The following is a 24187-nucleotide window of genomic DNA, read 5'->3' on the forward strand; positions in this document are numbered from 1 at the left end:
TCAGGAATGTACTCATTCTTTCAGAAGATCACTCTGTTCCTGGCTAGTTGAAGAAATATCAATGATGGAATAAATGAAGCCTTGAGGAATGCCTCCCAAAGGCCAAGCTTCATCATCAATAGTCTTTTATCATGAACACTTGGGGAAAAAATTGGTTTATGGCACTGTGAAGCCTTCCATCATTTTGCCATGTCTGAAAAGCAAAAAAGGACAGTGCTTTCTACAGGACACCCCACTGTTCTTGGCAGGAAAGATCTCCAAGTCTCTGATTTGAACAGAATCCTAGTACATGTAGTGAATCAAGTGACTAACATTTCCTTAAAATCTATTAGGAGCACTGGATGAGACGTGCTGCCAATTGTACCTACTGCATGTTGCTAATCCACTCATTCTGGGCAGAAAAGAAGGGTAATCCACCTCAGTCTGCCCTGTTTTTTTTCCTCTCAGACAGCACTCTGATCAGAGGCAAGGATACCTCCAGTGATCCAGGGTGTGTGGGTGAAGATGAGCAAGGCAGGTACAAAAGCTCAGGTCACTCAAGGTGTCTGGGGAGCTCAGTGCCTACAGATCTGGGCTTCAGCCTCTTGTTCAAAGAATTACTTGAACTCTGATGGCAAGGTCTGAATGAGGTAATTGTTGAGCTTTAGTAGTCAATAATTTCCTTACTTCAGAATTGATCAACTTTTCCCACAGCTAACTTACTGCCCCAAAACAATGAACAGACATATATTTACTCCAGTTTGGAATCTCAAGTACTGAGCTCTAGAAATGAACATCAAGTGCTGATTGAACCTGCTGTTATGATCTCCAAAATATAATTCCATCACCTCTGAAATGAAAACCACTCTAGAAGTGATTCATTTTCAAAGCAGGCTTTTATTCCATCCAAACTCTCACACTTTTTGGTGGTAAAGCTCTGTCTTTGTAGTGTTGTCTAAACAACATTACACTAGAAGACTTCAATTTCAGTTAATTAACTTTCTGTTCTGGAATACAATATTTGCAAAATAAAAAAAAAAAAAATTAAAAGTTCAATTAAATCTTGCAAATGTCAGCTGTTTGTTGGAATGAAAACCAGATAAGTTGCAGTTCATTGATCTACACTGGTAGTAATGGCATTCAAGGTTTACGGGTAAGAGTTTGCAGTAAAAATAAGTAATTCACCAGAGTTTTCTTTAAATTATTATTGTTTAGTCATCAGAGGATTTTGTGGGATGACAAAGAAAAGCAAAGCAAACTCAAGGCAAGTGAAAAAATGTTTTCACCAAAAAAAGCTTTCTTTTGGCATGTAACTTATATTATAAAGAAAACTAAGAAATCTGCTTTCTTTCATTTTGCTCACAGTCCTAATTTGACATATCCAATGCCTATCTCAATGACATTACAACACTTACATACTACAAGCCTAAGTGTGCAGTTGAGAATGAGACACCGTAGCTGGTACATTGGGCCAAACTGCTGAGCTCAACTGTTTATCTCAAATCTCTCCACATTATTTTCAAATGCTGACTACTACCTCTCTTAAAAATCACTGGATACAAAAGTAAGTATTAAGGATGCATGATCTGAAAGCACTGGTACAAGCAAGTCAATGCATCTGGAGCATGGCCAGATTTTAGTTATGCTCTGTACCTTTTCCATTAATGGCCCTCCACCTTTTGCAACCCTGCCACAGTAAATGTTTTGCTTTGTCTGAAGTAATGTGATGGAGATGGAAAAAGGCCTGCTTTTATTTTCACTAATCTTAATGTGAGTTAAGGAATGTGACTGATGGGAATTAGTGCTAACACAGTTTGTTAACTAAGAAAAGTGTTAATTAGAAATGCTTTTGACCTCAGTCTCTGCAATGATATGATACAATATAAAAATTTGCCACATTTTATTTGCTTAAAGCTTACTGAATCCATATTGGCTGGTCATGGCAGAAGCTATCCAATGCTGATGATAAAGCATTACCAAATCTTCCTTCTAACTTTTATTTATTATACAGCATCTGTCAGTAATAAGTGGAGCTTTTGCATTAGAGCAAGTGTTAGCATCTCATAGAGATGAAAATATTGTTTATCTTTCCTTAAATTGTTTAATTTGATCTTTAAATAAATAGTTCTCTGAGAATTAAATCACTCTGAGAGAGCCTTGGTTTTGCTATCATTTGCAGAAAAAAAGACACCACCAATTATTTCAACCTCCCATATTGTTAAGACTTGCTAAAATCTTGCACAAAGGATACATATGTGGACTTTGGTGAGGTAGAAAACTTTTTGTGGTCATTTCACATAAATGCATAATATCCTTCCAAAGAAGTTGAAGAATGCTACTCCCTGACAGATAATTCCACAAAGGTAAACCAGATTTCATAGTACTTTCCAACTCTCACTGTCTTGGTAGGAAGGTGCAAGATGAGGCCCTGGCAGGCAGAGACTGCCAATAGCCTGCTCATCTCCATCACCTCCATCACCTCAACCTGGTTCTCACCATCCTTTTCCTAGTAACAGGGGTTACAACAGTTGCAGGGGACACTACACAGGTTCAGGGCTAGATCCTGATGCCCTTAGGAGTAAGTAAACTCTGGAATTATCGGAACTTTCTATAGGAGGGCTCACAAATTTTATGCTTTGAAGTCATCAGCTATTGCAGAACCCAGCCTTTTCATATTCTTTTATTTCATACAATTTCTTGGGAAATGGTGGTAGTGGGGTGCCCAATAAAGAGCAAGAGAGGAGGCCTTCCAGCACAGCTGATGAGGAAGAAGACCACACCTGCACAAATATGTTAATTGCTGCACTGTGCTTGGAGTTCACAGGATGGGGTTCTTGGCAGGTGTAGCTCGGATCACACGGACCAGCTGTATCTAGAAGCAAAGACTGGCAGGAGAGAAGTGCTGGTGAAAGATGCGCTCCTGCTGAGCAACACTAGATTTCATTCTTTATGGCGCCACAGCATGCAGTACAGTTTGAATTCTGGAGGTGCAGGATAAGAAAAGCTTGTGCAGTAAGAATGACACAGGTGGGGAAGAGAGAAGCACGGGATGCTCTTCTAGTCTGTGATAAGGAGACAGTAGCTGCACGTCAGGGTTATGAAAGAGTAAAGGAATTAGTGGGTGACACTGTAAGGCATGATAGTGTTTTGTGATATAGCCCTAGGACTGGGAAGTTTAGTCATGGCTGTTCTACAAAGCACATTTCAGGCACTAGTATGACTGAGAGCCAAAATGGAGCAGGAAATAGTCATTACTCCATGTACTTCTTTCCAAAATATGCTCACTGAACCAGATCTATTGGGGGGTGTATATGTTCAGGAAAATGGATTAGAAAGAAATGAGGGGGAAATAAAGTCAAAGCAACAGTTTCAGTATAGTCTATAGTCTATAATGTGGCAATTTAGTTATTCTGCCATTAGACATCACCTTAAGAAAATCCAGCTAAAAACTAAAAGTTCACTGATGAGACTACCAAGGCCAAAGAAGTATAGCCCTAGCCATTAAGTTTCTCCAATTCTAGTAGAACTTACACTTGTTTTTAAAAATAATCTTTTGTTTTTTAAAAAAATAAGCACACCATGTCTTTCCACCTCTTTTTATCAATATTTTCATTGCAAACTCTGGCACACAGCTCAAGTCTGTTTACCCTCTATGGTGCTAATGTTTGTTTTAATGGATTATAAACTTTTTTTTTCACCAGTAATGGCATAATATTTCAAATCCTACTTATTTAGATTTTGCTTTGTTTGGCTGTTGAGAAATGTTAGCAGCTAGTGCTCAGCACTACTGTGCAAGTCACCCCTTCTGGATGGTGGTAGAAGTAAAGACTGCTACAGAAGCAGATCTCCATGAAAGACTTTATAATCTTAGGGAAACTACTCGTCTTGTGCCAGAAGAAAGCAGGCAATGATGCAGGATTTGAAAATGCTGGAGAATTGAGTGGAGAAGGGGAGTTTGGCTTTCTGGAAGACTGAGAGAATGTTTTCTTTGGATTTCTTCCTTTAGGGAGAAATATAAAAACTTGTGATCTGTTTTGGAAAGGATCAGGAATAAAACCTCAGATACCTGAATTTGGATTTTTTTTTTTTTTTTGCTAGATGATAGTACTGAACTACTTCCAAAATTCAGTTACCTAGAGATAGTAGAACTACAATACCAAATGCAAGAATCTTTCTTTAAAGAGACTGTTGCACATCCAGCATCCAGCTGGAATTTGGAAGTCATTTTACTGACAGATGATAATGGATTTCATTTTGAGCATTGCCAGGAATCCTTATGCCATTTGCTACAGTGAGGGGAAAAAACATTCTCCTTGCATATACATGCACGTGGGAGAGCAGACTAAGAAAATATCTTTTCCAAAATTAAATACAGGGCCTTGCAAGTTTTGAGGATTTTTTCCTAGTAAAACAAAGTTAGTGAAGACTCTTAAATGTAAATGTATTTGTATATAGAAAGTTTGATCTGTTCTGTATGTTATACTTGCAATAAACAACAGAGGCTGCAAACAGTTATAACTCAGCATGGCTGGAAACATTTGAGTGAATAAAAAAACCACTGACTGGCCAGGCACCCACTAAATGCAAGAGCTGGAGGGAGAAGGGAATATCTACAACTTGCTTTGCTTTTGGTTGTGGTATTAGATGGACCAGCTTAAATAGGTAAGGCCCAGAGCATGCATAGAGTGGCCAAGCACTGGAGGGCAGGCCTTGCCAGGTGGTGGATGGACTTGTCTGAATTGCATTGCCTTTACAATCCAGCTGATCCCTTTCCCTCTAATCATCCCTGCAAGTTCTCACAGTTCAGCAAACATCTAGCAACCCTTATTTTATCAGGAAGGCCCACTACAGTCTGAGAAGGAGAGGTTGTTTTATTGTCTCATGATTAGAACTCAGTCTAATGAAGAAGTTACTGACCTTTGTCACTAGAAAAATAAGAGCACCATGTCATATTCAGAAGGGGAATGTGTTAATATATTTACACTTGGCTTAACCTTTCCCCTTTCAGGGCACACTCACTTACAATTTACTGATGTAGAAATAACCTTTCTAGATCCTAAAGCCAAAACAGATACTTGGTCCACATCCACTAGGCCAATTAATCCCATGTGGGAAGCTTTATGCAAATTGCATAAACAAATTTTGGAGACTAAGAAATAAATTATAAAGAATCATTTGGTGGCCAGAGCAGCAACTGTAGGCAAAGACCTCCTACATCCAGCTTGGTATGTGAGAGTTCAGGGAGGCTTTGCTAACACATGCTATGGCTGTCAAATCTGTGTAACTTGTGAGACACTTGTGTCCTGGGGGGTTGCAAACTTCAAGCAAAAGCTGTTCCCAGCCCAGATGCTGCAGTGCTATGAAACTGGAAAGGAAAGCAAAATTAGTTTTTTGTTCCTCCCCTTCTTCCTTTCTGAAGGGAAAAAGGACTGAACGGTGTTCTCTTGGGGGGTGGGGGGGTTAAGGGGGAGGAAGTGTGCTTTTTTCTTTTTTCTTAATACCTTTCTTCTTCTTTTAGAAATATAAGGAGGATGAAAGGCTGTTTCCTTAGCAGTGCTGAGGGCCATGTTAGCTGTTCTAGACAACTTTTCTGGCCAGCTTTCTAAAACAGCTTTCTGAAGCCATAATTCAGGAAGCCTTCCTGTTTCAGCAACATTTAAATCTTATGAAAGCAGTATAAAGCAATTAAGTGTTTTAAGGACTCAAGCAAAGAGATTCTGCTTACTTCCCAACTAAAGCTGAGAAGGTGATGGTTCCAACTGAAAAGATCATTTTTTTCCAAATAATTTTCAAGAATTTAAAATAAGTACATTTTAAAAACAAAGCAAGCAGGATTAAAATTAATTCCCCTCTCAGTTAATCAGGCTTTAATTAATAAGAGAAAAACCTTTACTGGTTCTTTAGTCAGCCATAGTCTTTCAGAAAATATCAAGGGAAAAAATGAGATGTACAACTAGTAATGCCTTTCCACTCCCCACACTTTACTGAAGAACAAGGAAGTGCAAATGTTCTTTAAGTTGCCCTAAAAGAAAAGGCAATCAATGTTCCTTCTCTTCCTGAAAATAGGTAAAGAGTATACCTCATTTTTAAACATTCCTTCTATACTTCTATGAAAAGCGTGGGCATGCAGACATGTTATTGTGTCTAGCTACTCCACAGTACACTACAGTACTGGTACTCCAGTATTAACCATGCATGCTTTCTTACCCTGCTGTATAAACTCACAACACACAGGCTTGTTAACCTGTCTCCCAGGAAAAAGTGAGCTACACTTTATTTACACAGAGTATTATTCAGAATTGCAAGTGTACTGTAAATTCATGCCTTAGGTTACTCCACACATGTATTCACAAGTGGTGTTTTTTAATAAGCCAAAAAATTAAAGGCTGATCTTGGCATTTTTAGGTTGCCACTCTCCCTGAAAATCTCACCATAAATATTCCTGTCACACACAAAGTCATCACAGATAGTCCCATTAACTCTTGCCCTCAACCAAATTTCACTTCTTGGAAATGTCCAGCTTACATCTGCACATTCCTGTTTTCTGTGAAGGTACCCCAAACTGCATACTGTCTCTCTGAATCTAACCAGAGGCTTATCAGTATAGCTGAATTACATTCAGGTTTGCTAATACAAGTTTGGAGATTGCAGCAGCTTCATATTTTAGTTATCAGAACAAAGCTGAAGTTTTTCAGATGGCTCAGCTGCAAAACATGCAGCTGGGTATTGTGCAGTCCAGACCATTGGGAAGAAACAAAGGCTGTAGTTTCCCAGTATTTCTGATTTGTCTGTTTCACAATTTAACCAAGGAGGTTTCAGTGATCTGGTTCACAGCTTGGCCTACAAACATCTTTGGCAGCCGAACAGAATGGACAGGGACAAGCAGCCAAACAGGACATGTCTTCAGCTGACTTCACTGATAGATAACCCATTTTATACACTACAACCCTTTGTAATAGAGCATAAATACAATTTCTTCCTCTCCTTTGTTTGTGAGAGGGGTGGAGGTAATTTTAAATGAACTGGTATCAACTCCTAGTGATCAGCAGTCCTACTTCAGCTGGACTTGCTACCTGCCACAGCAGCCAACAATAAATAAGTTATTTCTAAGATGCATTTACTAAGGTGGTAAGCAGCAGAACAAAACCATTTCCTTCAAATAGTCCTCATGCATCAAGCAAACCCACAGTAGATATAAACAGGCCAGCTCATGGTTCTCCCAGCTACTGTGTGTGTTCTCAGAGCTGTTGGTTGGCTAACATCAATCTCTCTGGTTTTTAACCTTCCAGTGATCTGAGCATGCAGATCCAGGTATGGGCATTATTAAACAGTTATCATTTCCCACCAAATTCATGGTAATGCACATTCCAGCCACAGCATCAAGATCTAGGTACACAACCCTCTCCTGTCACTCCTCTTGAAATTTATATTTATTCCTGAAAACTGCACCATGAAAAATCTGAGGGGTGGTTCATAGTTATGATATTTAGCAATGTTATCTGTGCTTTAAATCCCAAACCTCTCTATTGCTCTGCTACATCAGCTGGTGAGCCTTCCTCATTTCTCTTTTCCATACTCTTGTCAGTGCACCTTAGCAGGCACAGGCTGTGTATCCAAGACTCTAGTGAAGAGAAAGGGCATTGTGGGAATGTCATGCAGTCTGTTTCTTTCAACAGCAAATCCTGATTTTTGTTTTTTGTGGACAGTAAAAGAAAAACTCAAAAGCAGAAAAATGGACACCAGCCAAGAGATGGGTTGGGGGGGAAATGTTAATGGATGCTGGCAAATCTACTGTGCACTTTTCCCACGTTACCAACTGTATAGCTATTTAGAAACACTGGGAAGACACCCTTCTGCAAACTAAAAAGATGAGAGACTTGCCTGTTATGTCCTCCATGAAGCTAAATTCCTACTCCTTCACCAATGCGTGTAATGAAAGGTGTTTTATACAGCACACGTACCAGGTCAGTATCATCCCAGAATGAAATCCTGACTAAGGCAGTAACACACTGCACAGCAGGGTTTTAAGCTCTGACGAAAATAAAATAAAGATTTGGAGGCTCTGAGCAACCCCGGTCGGTATAAGGGGGTGGGGGAAGGGCAGCATGTGGTTTGGGGTATTTTCACCAAATGTTAAATCACACAGAATATTTCACTCGTCTCCAGTGTGAGATCACGACATGACTCCTCTGTAATGAATTCTTTGTCTTGGCAGCTCTCCTGTTTTCTCCCAACAGTGCCTCCCTCTCCTCTTCTGGTCCCAGTGCCTTAACATATGGTAGTATTTGGAGAGCCGCTTGGGCCTGGGAGCAGGCCTGGCTGCCCACACCTGCGTGCCGCCAGCCTCGCCGCTCGGGTCACGCTGCGGCACTGCGCCTGAGCTCGCTCCTTCACCCGCCTCAGGGGCATGCCGAGAGCTGCCACGGGTGCTGCTATGTAGCCCTGGGGATGAGACGTGCCACTTGGTGCCTGTGTAAGCGTGTCATGCCAGCACTCCCCACACAGCCTCGGTGAGGCTTCTCCTTCGGGTGGCCGTGATGGGGGCCACTCGTTGTCTCAAAAATGACAATGAAAGCACACAAAAGCCCCAAGAGAATGCACAGAATCCATCAGGTTGGAAGGAACCACAGTGCACCCCTCTGCTTAAGCAGAGCTCCTAGAACCACGTGGCACAGAGTTACCTCCAGATGGTTCTTGCCTATCTCCAGCGAGTGAGACTCCACAGCCTCCCGGGGCAACATGTTTCAGTGTGCGGCCACCCGCACAGCAAAGTCCTCACCCATATTCAGGTGCAACCTCCTGGGCATCAGTTTCTGCCCGTTGCCTCTTGTCCTGTGGCTTGGCATCACCGATCAGAGCCCGGCTCCATGCCCTGACAGCCTCTTTAGATATTTATGGTGATGTCCCTTCCCGAGGCTGAGCCGCCCCAGCCTTTCCCAGTCGGAGCGATGCTGCAGGCGGCCGCCCCGGCCGGGCCCAGCGCTCCCGCGGCGGGCAGGCTCCGCCCGCGGGCGCCGTCTCCGGGGCGACGCGTGGGGCCGGCGGGGCTGTCGCTGCTGCCGCCGCACCGCCATGGGCCCCAAGCGGGCTAAGTCCAGCCGGGAGACGCCGGTGCCCGGGCTGCCGAGCTGGGAGCCCGCGCTGGTGTCCGCCCGCCTCGAGGAGGTGAAGGCAGCCGAGGGGCAGAGCCGGCGGCGCGGGGGGAAGCGGGGAGCGGGCTGGAGGCAGCTCGGGCCGCAACCCCGGCCCGGGGGTCGCGGCTGCCGGGGGCTCCAGGGGGCCCCGGGGAGGGCCGTGAATGGTCCCGATGTGCGGCGGAGCCCCCCTGCCCCTTTGTCCCCCGCCATCGAGCATGGCCCTGCGGGTTCCTTTGCTCCTCCTCTCCTCGGCACTTTCCTTTCTGGGCTCTGGGTGCCAAGTTTCGGCTCGGAGTGAACTTTTTATAAACTGCTGAACAACGAGGCTTGATGGAGGTGCTGACACAGCATTAACTGTAGCGTTGAAAATGGGAGGCTGTAATTTTCCTGCCCGAGTGTGTGCAGCTAAAAGGCACTTTTTTCCCTTTTTATTTTTTTTTCTTTTACAGAGTGTGAGGATCTAAAGGCATATTTAGGTTTCCAGGTTCTGTGTAAGCAATGTAATTCTCATAAATCTTGACTTGCAAGAGAGAATTTGGTTTCAAAATAAGTTGGTAGTTTAGCAAACAATAATATTTATCTCACATGTGTTTATCTAGCACAGCTTCTGCAAGTGAGACAGATTGCTTCCGTGGTTTCCTTGTTTTCTGGATTCCTGTTGTGCCCTATTTAAAAGAAAGAAGAAAAAAAAAAGACCTTTTTTTTTTGTTTTAGCTGATGTGGGTTTGTGTTTTGTTGGTTTTTTTTTTTTTATTTTTTATTTTAATATGCCAGCAACACTGGTTAAATATGAGGAACTTTTAGTTCAGTGGGAGGCTTTTAAACTGGCTAATTACTTTTCCTGAAAAGGCCACAGATGTCCAAAAATCTCTTAAATATTTACTTGCTTTTACTTTTATTTGGTAGTAACCATATAATATAAGCTTAGCCAAACAAGACCACTTTTTGAATAGCTTAGGCTGTTGTTTCCCATTTTTCCCCAGAACACTGATTTTTCAGTAGAGTTCTAAGATGCTTGAGCCTTTTCTTACTTGTGAATCTTGTCCCTACCCTTGGGAAACCTCCCTGAAGCATAAGAACAGGGTGAAGGTTCAGTCTCCATCACCTACTGGTCTTCCTCCAGTGCTTACTAGCAAGGTGCCAATTAGTGATTATGTTTTTTTATGGTAGTGTTTATTGTGGCTGTGGATATTGTGTAGTGAATTCACTGAACAAAGTGCTTTGTATGCTCTGCTGCCTCTACACGTAGTTTATTACATTTCTTAAATGCAAACCATTATATTGAAGTATTTTTAAAGGTAGGAAATAAAATGCTCAAAATTTAGGAAATGTCAAAGTTGGTATTATTCTGGACCACTCATTGAGGCAGATGGAAAAAATGTTGAATGTTTACTGAATGGGGCAAGAATTCTGTAGGGAAAGGTATGTGATCAACTAATTAAAGATTTTAGTAATTCCTGTACCCATGGAGGCTGACTTGAGATTCCTTGTTTCCATAATTCTGTTATCATCTGACTGCTTTCTGTTCCAGTTAAGCTAATTTCACTTTCTCTGCCGTGCTGTTCACAGACAGAGCCTTGGGAACTTGAGAAAAACTGTTCCCTTGCTGTGGTCAGCTTGAGCTCAGGCTTCTGAGATGCTGGGCAGCCACTGAAATTTCTTACTGCAGGAGTATTCCTATTCAGCTCTTACAGTCATGGGCAAGAGCACACTCAGTGCAAAACTGTCAAATGCCAGCAAATCTCTTCTGAGCATGTGTGAATCAAGATTCATCAAGTGTGGCCAAATGTGGGTGTACATAATGTAAATAAACATGCTCTGTAAAAGCAAATCTTTGACACAAGTACAGCTCTGCTGCCAAATTTAATTCCTTCCTCTTGAACACAGAGAGCATTGAATATCTTAACTACTTAATCACATAGGGGTTTTTATTAAAAGATAAACATGATTTTTAAAAATCAAATCTCATTCTGCAAATAGTCTGACCACACTTTCCCTCCCCCCACTCGCCCTACACCAGTAATCATGCAACATATGAAATTTAAACTCAAATATATAAAACTCAGGAACTCAAAGCAGTCTGTAAAAGAGAGTGTTGAACAGCTTGAATTTTAAATCTCACCAGACATAGTGCACAAAACATTTCTTGCTCATCCTCAGTATTGTATATGAAATACCATATGAATCTGAAATTATTTGGGAGATGACGGGAACTTCTATCAAGTAAATAAATGTCTCTCCTTGTAATTCATATGTAAAGAATTTTTAGATCTGCTTGTATCAATTTGAAAAATATTCTTTCCCTTTATTGGAGGTAAAGGGAATTTACTACAACTGATTTTAAATTGTACCAGATAGACCGAGTGGTGAAATTTCATATTTTAATGTGTTTATGACTTACACTATTTTATTAGTTCAGTCTATGAAAAGCATTTAACCAGTGCTGTTAAGATTTTTATGAACGTGTATACTAACTAAAATATTATTTAAATGGTATTTACAAAGCAAATAATTGCTTTTACTAAATGCACTGTGAAAACTGGCAAACACACAATTTAAAAACACATACAGAGGAAATATGGATTTTCCAGAGCCCCACATTATAGTTTATGTATATTCTTTTTGTTTGTAATGTGCTATTCAGAAGAACATGGACTTGCAAACTGTATTTGCCTTCAGATATTTATCATCTATTTTGATTGGGCTCACTACAGAAGAATTAAATTGCAAAATATAAATTAAGATTCTTAAGTAGTTTTAAACTTTACATGTGTTAAGTAGCTAAAGGGCGATGTTTGCTAAGTGAATGGTGAATTCTGGGCAAATACAGCCCTTAATTTAAATAACTGTCATTTATTATTTGTTCTTATTAACTGGTATAATTAAGCATAGCAGTGGGAAGCCATATTCTGTGCTGACTTTCCATCTGTATGATTTCTCTCATTTCATTGGCATTTTAGGGCCTGAAAATTGAACTTAAAATCTTGTGAAACCTCTAAAAATGTTCTGAATAGGATGGCTCCACTTTTGATTGCTATTCATACTACTTGCTCTTCAGAGAAAAATTAACGTTCTGTTGAGCTTTGATATTCTTGCACTTGCCCATGTTGTACAGCAAAAGCTCATGCTCTTAAGAACAAAAGCCATTAGTAAATGTGGGTGTGTCATCAGCAATGAAAGTGGGTCTGCAGACTTCCAAGCAGTGATGGAACCTTAAGGCTACAAAACTTCTGATAAACAACCTTTCTAAGTAATGGCAGTTGTATTTACTGATTTACAAGCTCCACCAATGTTGAAAATTAAGAGTGCTAGCTAGAGTTGTTACTACTCTAATTGTTCATAAATCACTAATATGTGTGATGCTCAGATGTTTTGAGTTTTCAAATGTTTCTTCTCAGCCCTTACAGGTAAATTTGAAATTCTGCTATAATGAAATGAACTTACTTCTTGTTGTCCTAAGGGAAAAAAAGACAAACAATCGAAGAAAACAAACACATAGCCTGCAAAAAAAAAAAAAAAAAAAAAAAAACAAAAAACAAAAAAAAAAAAACCCAAACAAACAACCAAAATAGCAACCAAACAAAAAACCAGTAAACTCCACAACAGTAAGTACCACAAAAATAAAATGACGATGCCCAGATTGTCTGGAAATAGGAGGAGGGTAAGATGGCTGCTTGATGCCTTTCTTGGCCAAAGAGATCTAGAAACTGGTACTGAAAAAATAAACAATATACCTGACTTGTTCAGTTGTCTTCCCTAGAACAGCTGGCCTTTTGTGTCTAGGAAATGAAGCAGAGAAAACAAGATATGTATAAAAAGGAAAAAAAAAATGGTGTGCTACATCTGCTTTTTTCTTCAATGTGAATTAAATTTAGATATTTTCTCAACATAGCTATGCTATTCCAGTACTGCTGTGATGAAGATACACAGGCTATGTGTACTGGTTTTTGAGAGCTGGGAAAAAATCACATTACAGAGGAACACAATGGTGCCTTGAGAGGAAAATCATGGGAAGATGAGGCACCTTCTGTGTTTTGTGAAAGCAAGGATTTTGGACAGCCATTTGCTGCTTACATGGAGCTTCCAGAATTAGGTTAACCTTGCGGATTTGGAGCCTCTCCAGCTGAGGGACATAGAAGTTTCCCACACAGATGGTTATTTCTAACACCGAGAGACTTTGGTGCATTTCAACTCTTGACATGGCTAGGAGTTTTGAAACCAGGACAGTGTCATTTGTAGCAATGGTTGTCACTGGATGTTTTCCAGTGAAAGTGATTTGGCCTGCCCTTAATTGGAGTTTGTTTCAGATTGCTTAAGCAATATTCAGTTGCCAATGCCACATTTCCAGGTTCAATTTTTTTTAATTCACATTTGAACCGGCATTGTTGATTCTGTGGGATATCTGTTGCCTGCATTTTGGCCTTCTTTGTGCAGTTTGCAATGCTCATGTTAAATTCTCAGTGGCAACATCCCTAGACTGTTTCCATGATTTTCCAGTAGTTATTTTTATGGTTTTTTTCTATCCTGCTCATTAAGCTGGGAATGTCATTTGAGGTAGCCTTAGAGTCACTAATCTATCCTCTTTCAGATCCTTTCTCAAGCCTTCATACTACAATAACATTTGAAAAAATAAAACTAAGTAGAGGAGCAGTTGTATATTGAGGGAGAAAATATTTTTAGAGTAACCATATACATTTTACTACTTTTCCTTCACATTTTTATGTTGTGATTTTAGGTGGTGAGCTGTAGAAGCAGGGTCTGTTTCTCCTCTGTCCTTTCAGTGCCTTGAACATTAAGGATACTGTTACAGGATCGATAATATAAAGCCAGTATTGCAAAAATATTAGATTTTTAACCTCAGAAAATAGTCTAATCAATTAAACACCTTAAGCTGTGTATTTATGTAGCACATTGACTATTGAGTTCAATTCATGTTCTCATTGTGCAGCTTTTCTGAAAAATGATCTTTAGTGGCTTCAAAACTGGTCAGTCTAGAAATAGATGACATGCTAATAATGACTCCAGGAAGTCTAGATCATTATTGCCTTTGAAGATGTATGTAGCTGCTTTGGATATTTACTAGCTACTTCCAGCTCCTATTCCCAGGTATTGCACTTTTTTTAGAAAAGCAGTTTCTTTTCTTCATTTAGCAATAGAGAGGTATAGGCTGTCTCTAATAATAATTAAATTTCTGTACAAAATACCTTGTATCAATCCGAATATACTTCTGTAGAATTAAGTAAGGTTATAATTTTCGCTACCAGTTCAGTTATCTTGTAGAGGCTTATTCAATTTATTTTATTTTAATGTATTAGCCAATGGTTTGCCTATAGTATAAATATTCTCATAGATGTTCCATGGAGCAGCTTTATCACCTTGTTTCTTTGAAGCAGAGCATTTTCAGTGGGGAGAAGGTGTGGCCCACTGATGATAATTTCTTCTTGCATAACAAAAATCTGGAGTTGGATAATTTTGTTTGCACAAGTCCTGTTTTGTTTTTTTTAATACTCATTTTGCACAAACAGGGCCTACTTTGATGTTTTACTTTGGTGCTTTGTCATAGGCTGCTGAGAAGGAGGGCACCACGGTGGAAACAAGGAAAATACTAATGTCTTAGAAACGCTTATAGTACTTTTGTGAAGGAGGAGGGTATCATCGCTCAACCATAACTCTGAAAATGCCTGTGAATAATTATATGGGCTAGAGAATAAGAATTTGGAGAAGGAGTCTGAGGATGGAGAAAGCTTGAACTGGGTTTGGATAATGAAACTGGAAACTAGCTGAACAAGGAGACAGAGGACAAGAGCTGGGGAGCAAGTCACAGGTGGGGGAAACATTAAGACAAGTGGTATAACTCAGGAAAAAAGAGTGGAAAAGGAAGGAGAAATTAACTAGGAACAGTTGTGACCAGGGGGTGGAAAAATAAGAAGAGGGAGGACGATAAGGAAGACAGGTTCCACAGACGTTGTTGCAGTGGTATTAATCAGTGCTAAGCAGGTTTAATTGGTGGGCAGCAAGCTATTAGCATGTTTTAAGGAGGAACTAAAGAAGGCATAAAGCAGGGCTTTAGAGCTCTCTGGTAGATATTTTTTGTATATGTGAAGAACTGCAGGAAGTTGTGGTTCCTGCAGTAAGTTCTATTGCTGCTGAACCATGCTTACCATAGGATCCTGAGTTGAAACTGACATTCCTGATATTCTTGCTGCTCTTGAGCTGTCAGCATCTCTCTGTGAGACTTACTGGATCTTGTTTCCCTCTCTTGGTGGTCCTCACTGAAGTCAACAGGGTAGTGATAATATAATAGTTGCTCCATTAGCTCATGCCACAGGTAGATGGTGTTTCTAAAGATTCTGTGTCTGCTGGTCAGCACTGGGAACACCAGGATACTGCCACATGGGAGCATTTCAATCTCACTTCTGAGAGCCTAGAAAATTACGCATTTCCACATAAGCATGGGCATCTAAATACTTCCTGCTCAAAGAATGCTGTAGTTTTACTGTCCAACTCTTGTCAGGTATACAGATTAGCTGCAACTCCTGTGCATGTGCATATGACAATACTGGAATACCTAGAACTCTTTCAAAGTGCTGTGCACCTGTAGCTATCTAGCTTTAGGCAGAAAGACTTCAAAGAGCAAAATGAATTTCAGTGTACTTAGTGCAGTCCCCACTACTGCTGCCACTTCTCCAATGAGCAGTGTCTGCTGCCCCAGTGCAGCTGGACGCTCATAAATTCCACCATGTTTGCACACTCCTAGAGTATCAGTGATATGCTTGATCTCTCTAGCACTTCATAATTTTTAAAACTTGAGGTTTATTTTGTGTTGCAATAAACCACCAAGGAAGTGCATGATATGTGGAGGCGTAGGCACCCTTTTGGATTAGTTATCTGATCTGTAGCTACTTGCATTTTCACTTAATGACCCAGGTGATCTTTACATCTTTTTTGTTTTTCTGAATATTCTGTGGTTAGAAAAATGGGGCGTACTCATGTGATGTTATCCTTTGTTACCTTGAGTGTTTGACAAACTGTTTCCCACCATACAAGCATGCACTGTTTTGAAACTGAAGTCAACTGTGGCTTTCTCCCATCCCGAGCCATCAGTTACTCAAATTGCAGACATTGGGTAGGCTTTTCACCAGCTAAGAAAAGAAACAAATGAAGAAGGGTACTATAAAACTGGAAGAAAATGCTTCTCTTAGCATCTGAGTCTTTTTCTTAGAATGGTCCTTTTCCTTACTTTACCATAACTCAGCTCAGGTTTTGTTCCTATCATACAAGGACTTTGTACATAATATAAATATATTAAAATACTCAATATCCTAAATTCACCACCCTCTCTTAAATCTCTTAAAATCTTTCCTTGCTGTGACGCACACAGGACTGTGACTCTGCTTAGCCTAGTCCTGATTAATGTGACTGTCCTTGGACTGCCTTGATCTGACTGAATCTCTTTCCATGTCTACCTTTATGCAGCTGCATTGGGAACCTTGCAGTTTACACATGCAGACATGCATTAAAAAAAAAAAAAAAGGTGATTCCTGTGCATCACAACCATTACAAATGCTCCTAGTTCAGCCACCACTAATGCTGTTAAAGAATAGTCTAGAGTGAGATGTAGATGTGCTGGAGATAGTGACTCACTCTGTGAAAGGGATTCCAGTAGGAATGTGAAAGACAGTAACCAGTAAAAGTTGCTTAAGTTACGTAATTTTTAAGCTTTTGTGGATGTACATCACTAAAGAAAGTGTTCCAGTCGTCTCTTGTTCTGCATTTTTTCAGTGCTGAAAACAATTTTTTACATTGTAATAATGTGTATGCTACTGCAAATGTTTGAAAACTGCTAGTGCTTTTAACTTACCAATATTGTAGTGTGCAACTTGCCATTGGTAAGCAACTTCTTTTGATTCAGAATATTTAGTGAAGCCATGCAAGAGCCACATTATGCATAAATATACCTTCATAAAACATCATAAAAATAATTCTACAATGTACAGAAAATAGTATCTGGGCATTATCTAATTCACAGGATGAGGGAGCTGAAAATTGTTAATTTTTTTCTACATCGAATAAACACAATAATACATATATTCAAAATTCACTTATTTTTTGCTACCTGAACTGTCAAATCTGCAAATGCCATTTAAAAGTTAGTACAGCTTTGTGAGTTGCTAATGCATAATTTGCGTGCGAAAAGGTTTAAGGCTTTTAGTGGACATTTGTGTTTTCCATAGCATAATGCTGCCACCTGATGGCAGAAAGAATTGGGACAAAGTAGTAGGGGCTTTTTTGAGTTGCATGCGATTTTGGTGATTATTACAGTGATGTTTAATATCACTGTATTAATCACAATATTAAACACAATATTAATATCACTTAAAGTGACATAAAGCCGTCTCTACAAGATTACCCTTTGAAACTGCAGAGGACTTTTGTTGGCATGAGTTTTAATACCTTAAATATTTTATTTTGGAATGTAGGATGACTGGAAGCCTAGCATCACTTTCGTTGTTGGGACCAAGATTGAGGATGAAGTCCACACCCAGGCCCTGGCTCTTGCTGTGCAGGTGCCACTGCGCAAGCTCTTCAGTGTGGTAACATGTGAAGACATTTACAGACAGGTATTTCAAGAAAGTAACTTTTAATAATGAACCAAACTGTAGATGTCACTTTTAGATCCTGCCTTCTTTGGTCTGTGGTAATGATAAACTACTCTGTGGAAGTTTCAAAAATTACACTAATTCATAGAATCATTAAGGTTGGAAAAGATCTTTAAGATCATGGAGTGCAGCCTTTGAACACCACCTTATCAACTAAAGCAGAGCACGAAGTGCCACATCTGGTCATCTCTTGAACACGTCCAGGGATGATGACTCTACCACCTCCCTGGGCAGCCCATTCTAATGCTTGACAACCCTTTCTGTGAAAAAATTCTTCTTGATGTCCAGCGTGAACCTGTCCTGGCACAGCTTAAAGCCATTTCCTCTCGTTCTGTCACTTGTTGCCTGGGAGATGACACTGATCCCCACCTTGCTACAACCTCCTTTCAGGGAGTTGTAGCAAGTGAGAAAGTCTCCCCTGAGAAATTAATTTCTCCAGACTAAACAGCCTCAGCTCCCTCATCCACTTCTCAGAGGATTTACTCTCTTCTTACCAGCTTCATTGCTCTAATTAATAGGAGTTAAAAATAGAAAAAGAAAAGCTTACAGTATAAAGCTGCTCTGCTCCCTGTCAATGAAGTTTTTTTACAGACTTTTCTTCAAGGTGCTGATCAAAAAAACTCCCTGCCTAAGGCACAGGGTTGCGATAAGATGATGCCTCACTGTTTTGGAGTGTGAGTGTAGTGTTTGCAAAAGGGAATAATGAGTAAATTACTTTGGGTAAACATAAAATCTTCTCACACTAGAATGCTTTATTTACTTGCAGATCACAGAATCTGGGGGTCAAAAGGGAAAAACGGCTAAGGATGTGCCTATGTACTATGAGGTAGGTTAAAACACTTCTTTTACACAGAAGCGTGTGGACCTGTGTGGTTTTGTTATACATTCTTGAGTAAATGCAAATTTGTTGGCTCTAGCTAGTAAAAAACATTCAACCATCTAGATACTTAAGCTGCTTAGTGTTTGTAATACCAGCAATATTCTGTTGGGCTGCTGATTAGGTGATGATCAAAACACGTTTTCAGGGATGAGAATTTCATTATTGAAGGACATGTTACGTGGTCATATTTCTATAGTGACATCTAAATTACAGAAAACCTGTCAGACTCTTCTGTCTCAGAGGCTCCCAATAATTTAGAAACTTATACCTTTTTTTATGGGTATGCAGTCCCCTATATAGAACACTATTCTGTGTGCTAGTACCCATTATAATCTCAATTTGATGTAACCTGATTCATCTAGTGGGCTATGTCAGCAGAGTTTGGAATCATGCTTAGTACAAAGAGTACTTCCTTCTACCCTGTTAATGTTTTACTTACAGCTTGTGAGAGGCGATAAAATCCTGTGATTAATTAGAAGATTGTTTAAAATTTTCTCAGGTAGAGTTTTATGGTCTTTAAAGACCTGGAGCGTGAAGAATTTTGGATCCCTCTAAAAAGACTTTGTTTGTGTTTTATTTCTGCATTGACTAATAAACTTTTTATGTGTCTCGGGTTTTGTTGAACTTTATAACAGTACTTTTTAGCTGCGGTCTGTTTTTCAGTAATGCCAGGCTACTATCCGAACAAGTCCCTTTGGAATTATTTACCACTGAAAGGACTGTGAATTTTATGCAATTAACCCTCTTCATTTAGGACTAGCCTCCCAGGCAAACTCACCCTTATATTACCTGGTATGTAAAACTTCTTCAGTCCTACTTGACAGAAGGATTTTGAAGTCTAGCTCTAAGCAGAAGCTTTGTATGATACCTGTATTTAATTACTAAGAGCAATTTTCCTTGTGAAGTGGACACTTATTAAATTCCAGCTGTCAGTGCTGTGTCTCATTAGCTACTTACTTTACTCCTCAAAGACATTTTTTCCTCCCCTCCTTTAACACAGAATATAAAATGCCTGTTCTGACCTTTTGCTTGGACTCAGTTTCCGTTCAGGCTGTAGCAAATTAAAAGATCGATCATGTTGCCACAGCATTAAGATCCCACCTCTCTGGGCAGAGTTTGTTCCTGAATATTCACATACATTCCATGTGCAGTTTGAGCGGTCAAAACTCTCACTGCTTTTATGGCTTCCACTAGCAAAGATAAACAAATACAAGGTGGGCACAGAACACAGGGTTGTGAAAAGTTCCGAGAGGAGCATTTCTATCATTGCCACATACAGTTCTCTGTGGCAGGATTCAACATGCTGCCATTTCCACAAGTTTCTGTATTCATTTTTAGGGGTACTGTGAGATTCCTAATATTCAATAGTCTTTGAGCATATAACATGTGCATGAATTTGGGACTAATAACATGCATAGTAATGTGATTATTATTGGTATTAGTATTAATATAGTTACCCATGCCATCGGTCTTACAATTTGCATCCACTGAAATGCAGGGGTTTAAATAAATTTCAGTGCAGCACTCTGCAGTGCCTAGAAGTCAAGAACCTTTAACAAACAACTCATGATACATTGTATGCTAATCATATATCATATTAAAATAATTCCTGCTGTCTGCTTTAAGTTATTCATCCTCAGGCTCTCTATCATTTTATTGTTTTGTATCTCATACCACTCTTTCTGTACAAAGTGAAGAGGCTCAGGGCAGGGTTTATAAAGATGTAGCTAAAAGATTTACAAATCCAGGAGAAGTAGATGTCCAACACCTTTTTTGACTCTTACATGACTTGATGGGAGTAGGAGTCCTGCATGGTAATTTTGTACTAATTCCAGCTCTTAATTGAATGATGATAGGCTGATCCTCTCATAAATATTCTGAGGATTTTTTTTCCCTTACATGTTAAAGGGAAAATGTTATGCTTCCTGTAATATATCAACGGATTTCATAATTTATCATGTACAATTTTTCTAACAAGACCTACAACTAAAAATATATGTATTTTATCAGGTGTATTTTTTATTGTTTACACACCTGTTTGTTGGATCAGTTTTCTATTAAGGTTAATAACATTGTGTGTAATTAAGATATTTTGCCACTATGAAATATGATAGTGTTGTTAAGATCTGATTATTGAGAGATGCCTCTGCCCAAATGAAGGTGCAAACAAGATCGTATGCCAAAGTCAATGGTACAGATTTTATTTAACAATTAATTAGATATAGAAGAGAGAGGGGGAAGAGAGAGAGCGTTCAAGTAGAAAATAACACCATCTGTGGATCCAACAGCATCCTGTTGGTCCTTCTTCGCTCTGGTCTTTTTGATGGTGGGGGGGTCCCAAGGTCATTCAAAGCTTTTCATTATCTCTACATTTTAGCAACCAAAGAAATTAATGCTTGTTGGCTACACAGTTCTCTTACGCTATTGGTTAAATTATTACCTCACCTCTAATGCTGGTTAGTCTGCATGCTCAGTCTTTCTCTTCTTTTGAGTCAGTGGGTTTCTGGGATCAGTGTTCTATTGTTTCAATTTAATGCCAGACCAATGCCATGTTAATGATTTTTTTTCCTCTGATACAGTTAAAAAATAAACTTATCCTTATATCTGCTGGCATCTGTTGTCTCTTATTTTTTTCCTTTCTTCATTGAATCTGAAATAGTGAAAATTTTTAAATTACATTATCCAGGATCTTTTAATCCCACCTGGTTTATGTGAATTATCTCTGATATTCACATGTGATGAGCAAACGAACATTATATTTCAAATCACATGCTGAGACTGTAAATATTTAAACAGAAGATAATACAAAATTTTGGCTACAAATCATTCTACTTTTTGTCATCCCTGGGTGAACACAAGCCCTGTTTGATTCTCCTGTTCCAGATCTGCATGGCAGATTGTTTTCATATAAAACCTCACTTTATTTTACCTCCTTGCCGACAGGGAAGCAGTGTCAGCTCAGAAATCTCAAACCTTTGGATGGATAAAAGCAGGAGAAGCTCCAGGCTTACTGTGAAGATACACAACAGCCAACCCTTATCACCAGGCATACTGAGATATCAACTAGTTGTGCAGTTTCAATAAACAAACCAAAGAGATCCCCAAATTAGATCCTTCTCTTGCAAAGCATAATATGCATAGTTTTGCTATTAAAATCCAGTTCAGTTGAGTACTTGCATTTAAATCTTAATTAGCTCATGTTTTGTACAGCTCATTTAAAGGACTAAAAGGTAATTGCTTAGAAAAAGAATCTTATTGTTTTAAAATTATTTATGTTGTACATGTTATGGGTTTTTTCTTTGGGCTCATTGTTATTGTTTTGTTATTGTTGTTTTTTCCCCTAAGACTGTGATGCCATAATCCTTGGGAAATTGCATAATGGTCACAGTACTTCTTGCCTTAATATGCAATAGACTGTGGCAGATACAAAAGAATCCTTGAGTTTTCTGGATGTACATGAAACAGATTCCTCTTCTGTCACTTCCAAAACAAAATATATTACCAAGATATTAAGAACTTCTTTGGGATAATAAAACATAACAATTAACAAGCCCAAGATGAAAAAAGTGAAATACTTTTAGCCAGGAAGCAGTGGATGTAAAGCAGTTTTCAAGCATTCCTGTGAATTTTTGCTTTGTTAGAAATGTGTAGAGTGTAGACTTATGAAGTAAAGGTTGCTGCTGGTAAGATTATTTGAAGCACTGATCACATTATGATGATGTAGAGAAAAGGTCCTCTTTAGACTGGAACTGAGTGTGTGTTTCCTGGGATAGGTGCTCCTACTATATAATGAAATATGATATATATATTTGTATATTGTAATATGTACAAATATATTATTTTTATATGTAATTATAGTTAGGTAATAGATATATTTAAAATAAATGTTTTTAAATGTGTATGCATGTGTATAATTATTCAAAACTACCTTCTATTTCTCACCCCAATAGCCTGAATTTCATTTTTAAAAAAGTTAAGAATAGACGTTCTCTTTCTAAATATCTTTCATATCCTCTCTTCAGTAGGTCTTAAATACCTTATACCTTTCTATTGTTTTATATCATTCTATTGTCTATGTCCCTTTTTTAGAATCTCATTATTGTGCCTAAAATATCTTCAGAAAAATTTTTAAAAAAGGAGGGATATGGAGTATGCATTTATTTGTGTTCATTATAGTAAACTCCTAGGGTAGAAAAATTAAAAATGTTTGGTTTAGCTTGATGTGAAAGAGGACTTTTAATGTCAGAGATGTAACACTTATCGGAAGGAATATTTTCACCCAAGTACAAGCTCAGAAGAGTTGTCTGCCACTGGCAGAAGAGCAAACCCTGTAGTAGCCAGGATATGGGGCACTCAAGAAAATGGTTTTAAACATAACATTAGTCTGGAATGTTTTTAAGAAAGCCTTTTTATTTCTTGTGGAAACATATAATCAAAGCTTTCCTATTTTTGTGTAAGTGTATAGATTTGACACAACACCATAACAAAGGTTGTGGTCAAGATTAGGCTTTCTCAAAAGTAAAGGTAGCCCTATCAAAACCAAACCTCACTCTATATGTGCATGTCAATAGAATTCTGTTCTTAATACAAGTTAAAAAAATTTTGTTTTCATTCCTATTGGACTAAAGTAATTTTAGAAGTTGTTGTAAAGTGGAACAGCTCAGGAGCCAAAACTTATCTGGTGTCATTGTTATCATGAGAGGGTTTGACACTAGAAACAACTTTGGCAGCCATGCTGAATGGTTAAAAGGATAGAAAGACTTAATTTTATTTTTCATTCCAGTACAAAATAAATTTCATACTGCACTCTTAAATGTCATAATAAAATTGAGCAGCTTTCCAGTCAGCTTTTGTCTAGTGGTATTGTGTGGATGCAAGTGAAGAGAACTTTATTGCAGAAGAACTTGGCCCTTACACTGTGTGGATACAAAGAGGTTTGATGTGTACACTTGGGAATTGTTGTTAAATGAATATGCCTTAGAGACGTACTGGCTTCAGGGAAGGTTAAAGGACTTTAAATTTTGCTGTGGGCATTATCTACTCATCTGTTTTCAGCTCTTTTCTATCTCTTACCAAGCTCCTACCAGTTTATACTACAGAATATAGGATGCTTTATAAATGATCCACTAAATTAGGTGGTATATTTACCTGAGGTATTTAGTGTCTTATCTTCTGAGGAGGGTTTATCTACTCTGCCTGCTGGTTCCTGGTATTTAGGTCAATCTACTTAAAAGGATGTTAGGGAAAGAATTAGTTAATTTTGGTTTAGCATGTCTTTGCATCAGCCTTTGCCTTTGTCAGAGCATCTGCTGCCGCTGCATGATCAAGTGCCCTGTGTAGTCCTTTAAGTTATCAAATTGTATGGCTTCCATTTGGATTTAATTATTCCATGAGAGGAAACCATTGTTGCTATGGACCAGGCAGTTCTATAAGTTGTAGCTGTTCGTTGTCAGTTAGGGTATCTCCAGTTCAGTATCCCTTTCCAGGAACAATGTGTCATGTTAAGAAGTACCAGCATTTCTAAATGTTAA

General features: G+C 39.0%; 1 protein-coding gene and 1 long non-coding RNA gene across 2 annotated transcripts in view; both read left to right on the forward strand.

The window, feature by feature from the left end:
• Positions 1-416: 416 nt before the first annotated feature.
• On the forward strand, positions 417-8396 carry LOC137469295 (uncharacterized). The gene is made up of 3 exons (XR_010996434.1): positions 417-629; positions 2302-2342; positions 8195-8396. It is a non-coding gene; the product is annotated as an uncharacterized lncRNA (long non-coding RNA).
• A 616-nt stretch (positions 8397-9012) lies between these two features.
• The window catches only part of SPAG17 (sperm associated antigen 17), an 88500-nt gene continuing 73325 nt past the window's right edge, over positions 9013-24187 (forward strand). Inside the window, exons 1-3 of the mRNA XM_068181889.1 lie at positions 9013-9144; positions 17597-17737; positions 18543-18602. Coding sequence (XP_068037990.1) covers positions 9052-9144; positions 17597-17737; positions 18543-18602 — 294 coding nt within the window. The 5' untranslated portion in view covers positions 9013-9051. The remainder of the gene's footprint in view (positions 9145-17596; positions 17738-18542; positions 18603-24187) is intronic.

Source organism: Anomalospiza imberbis, chromosome 2, assembly GCF_031753505.1.
Source record: "Anomalospiza imberbis isolate Cuckoo-Finch-1a 21T00152 chromosome 2, ASM3175350v1, whole genome shotgun sequence".
NCBI classification, from domain to species: domain Eukaryota; kingdom Metazoa; phylum Chordata; class Aves; order Passeriformes; family Viduidae; genus Anomalospiza; species Anomalospiza imberbis.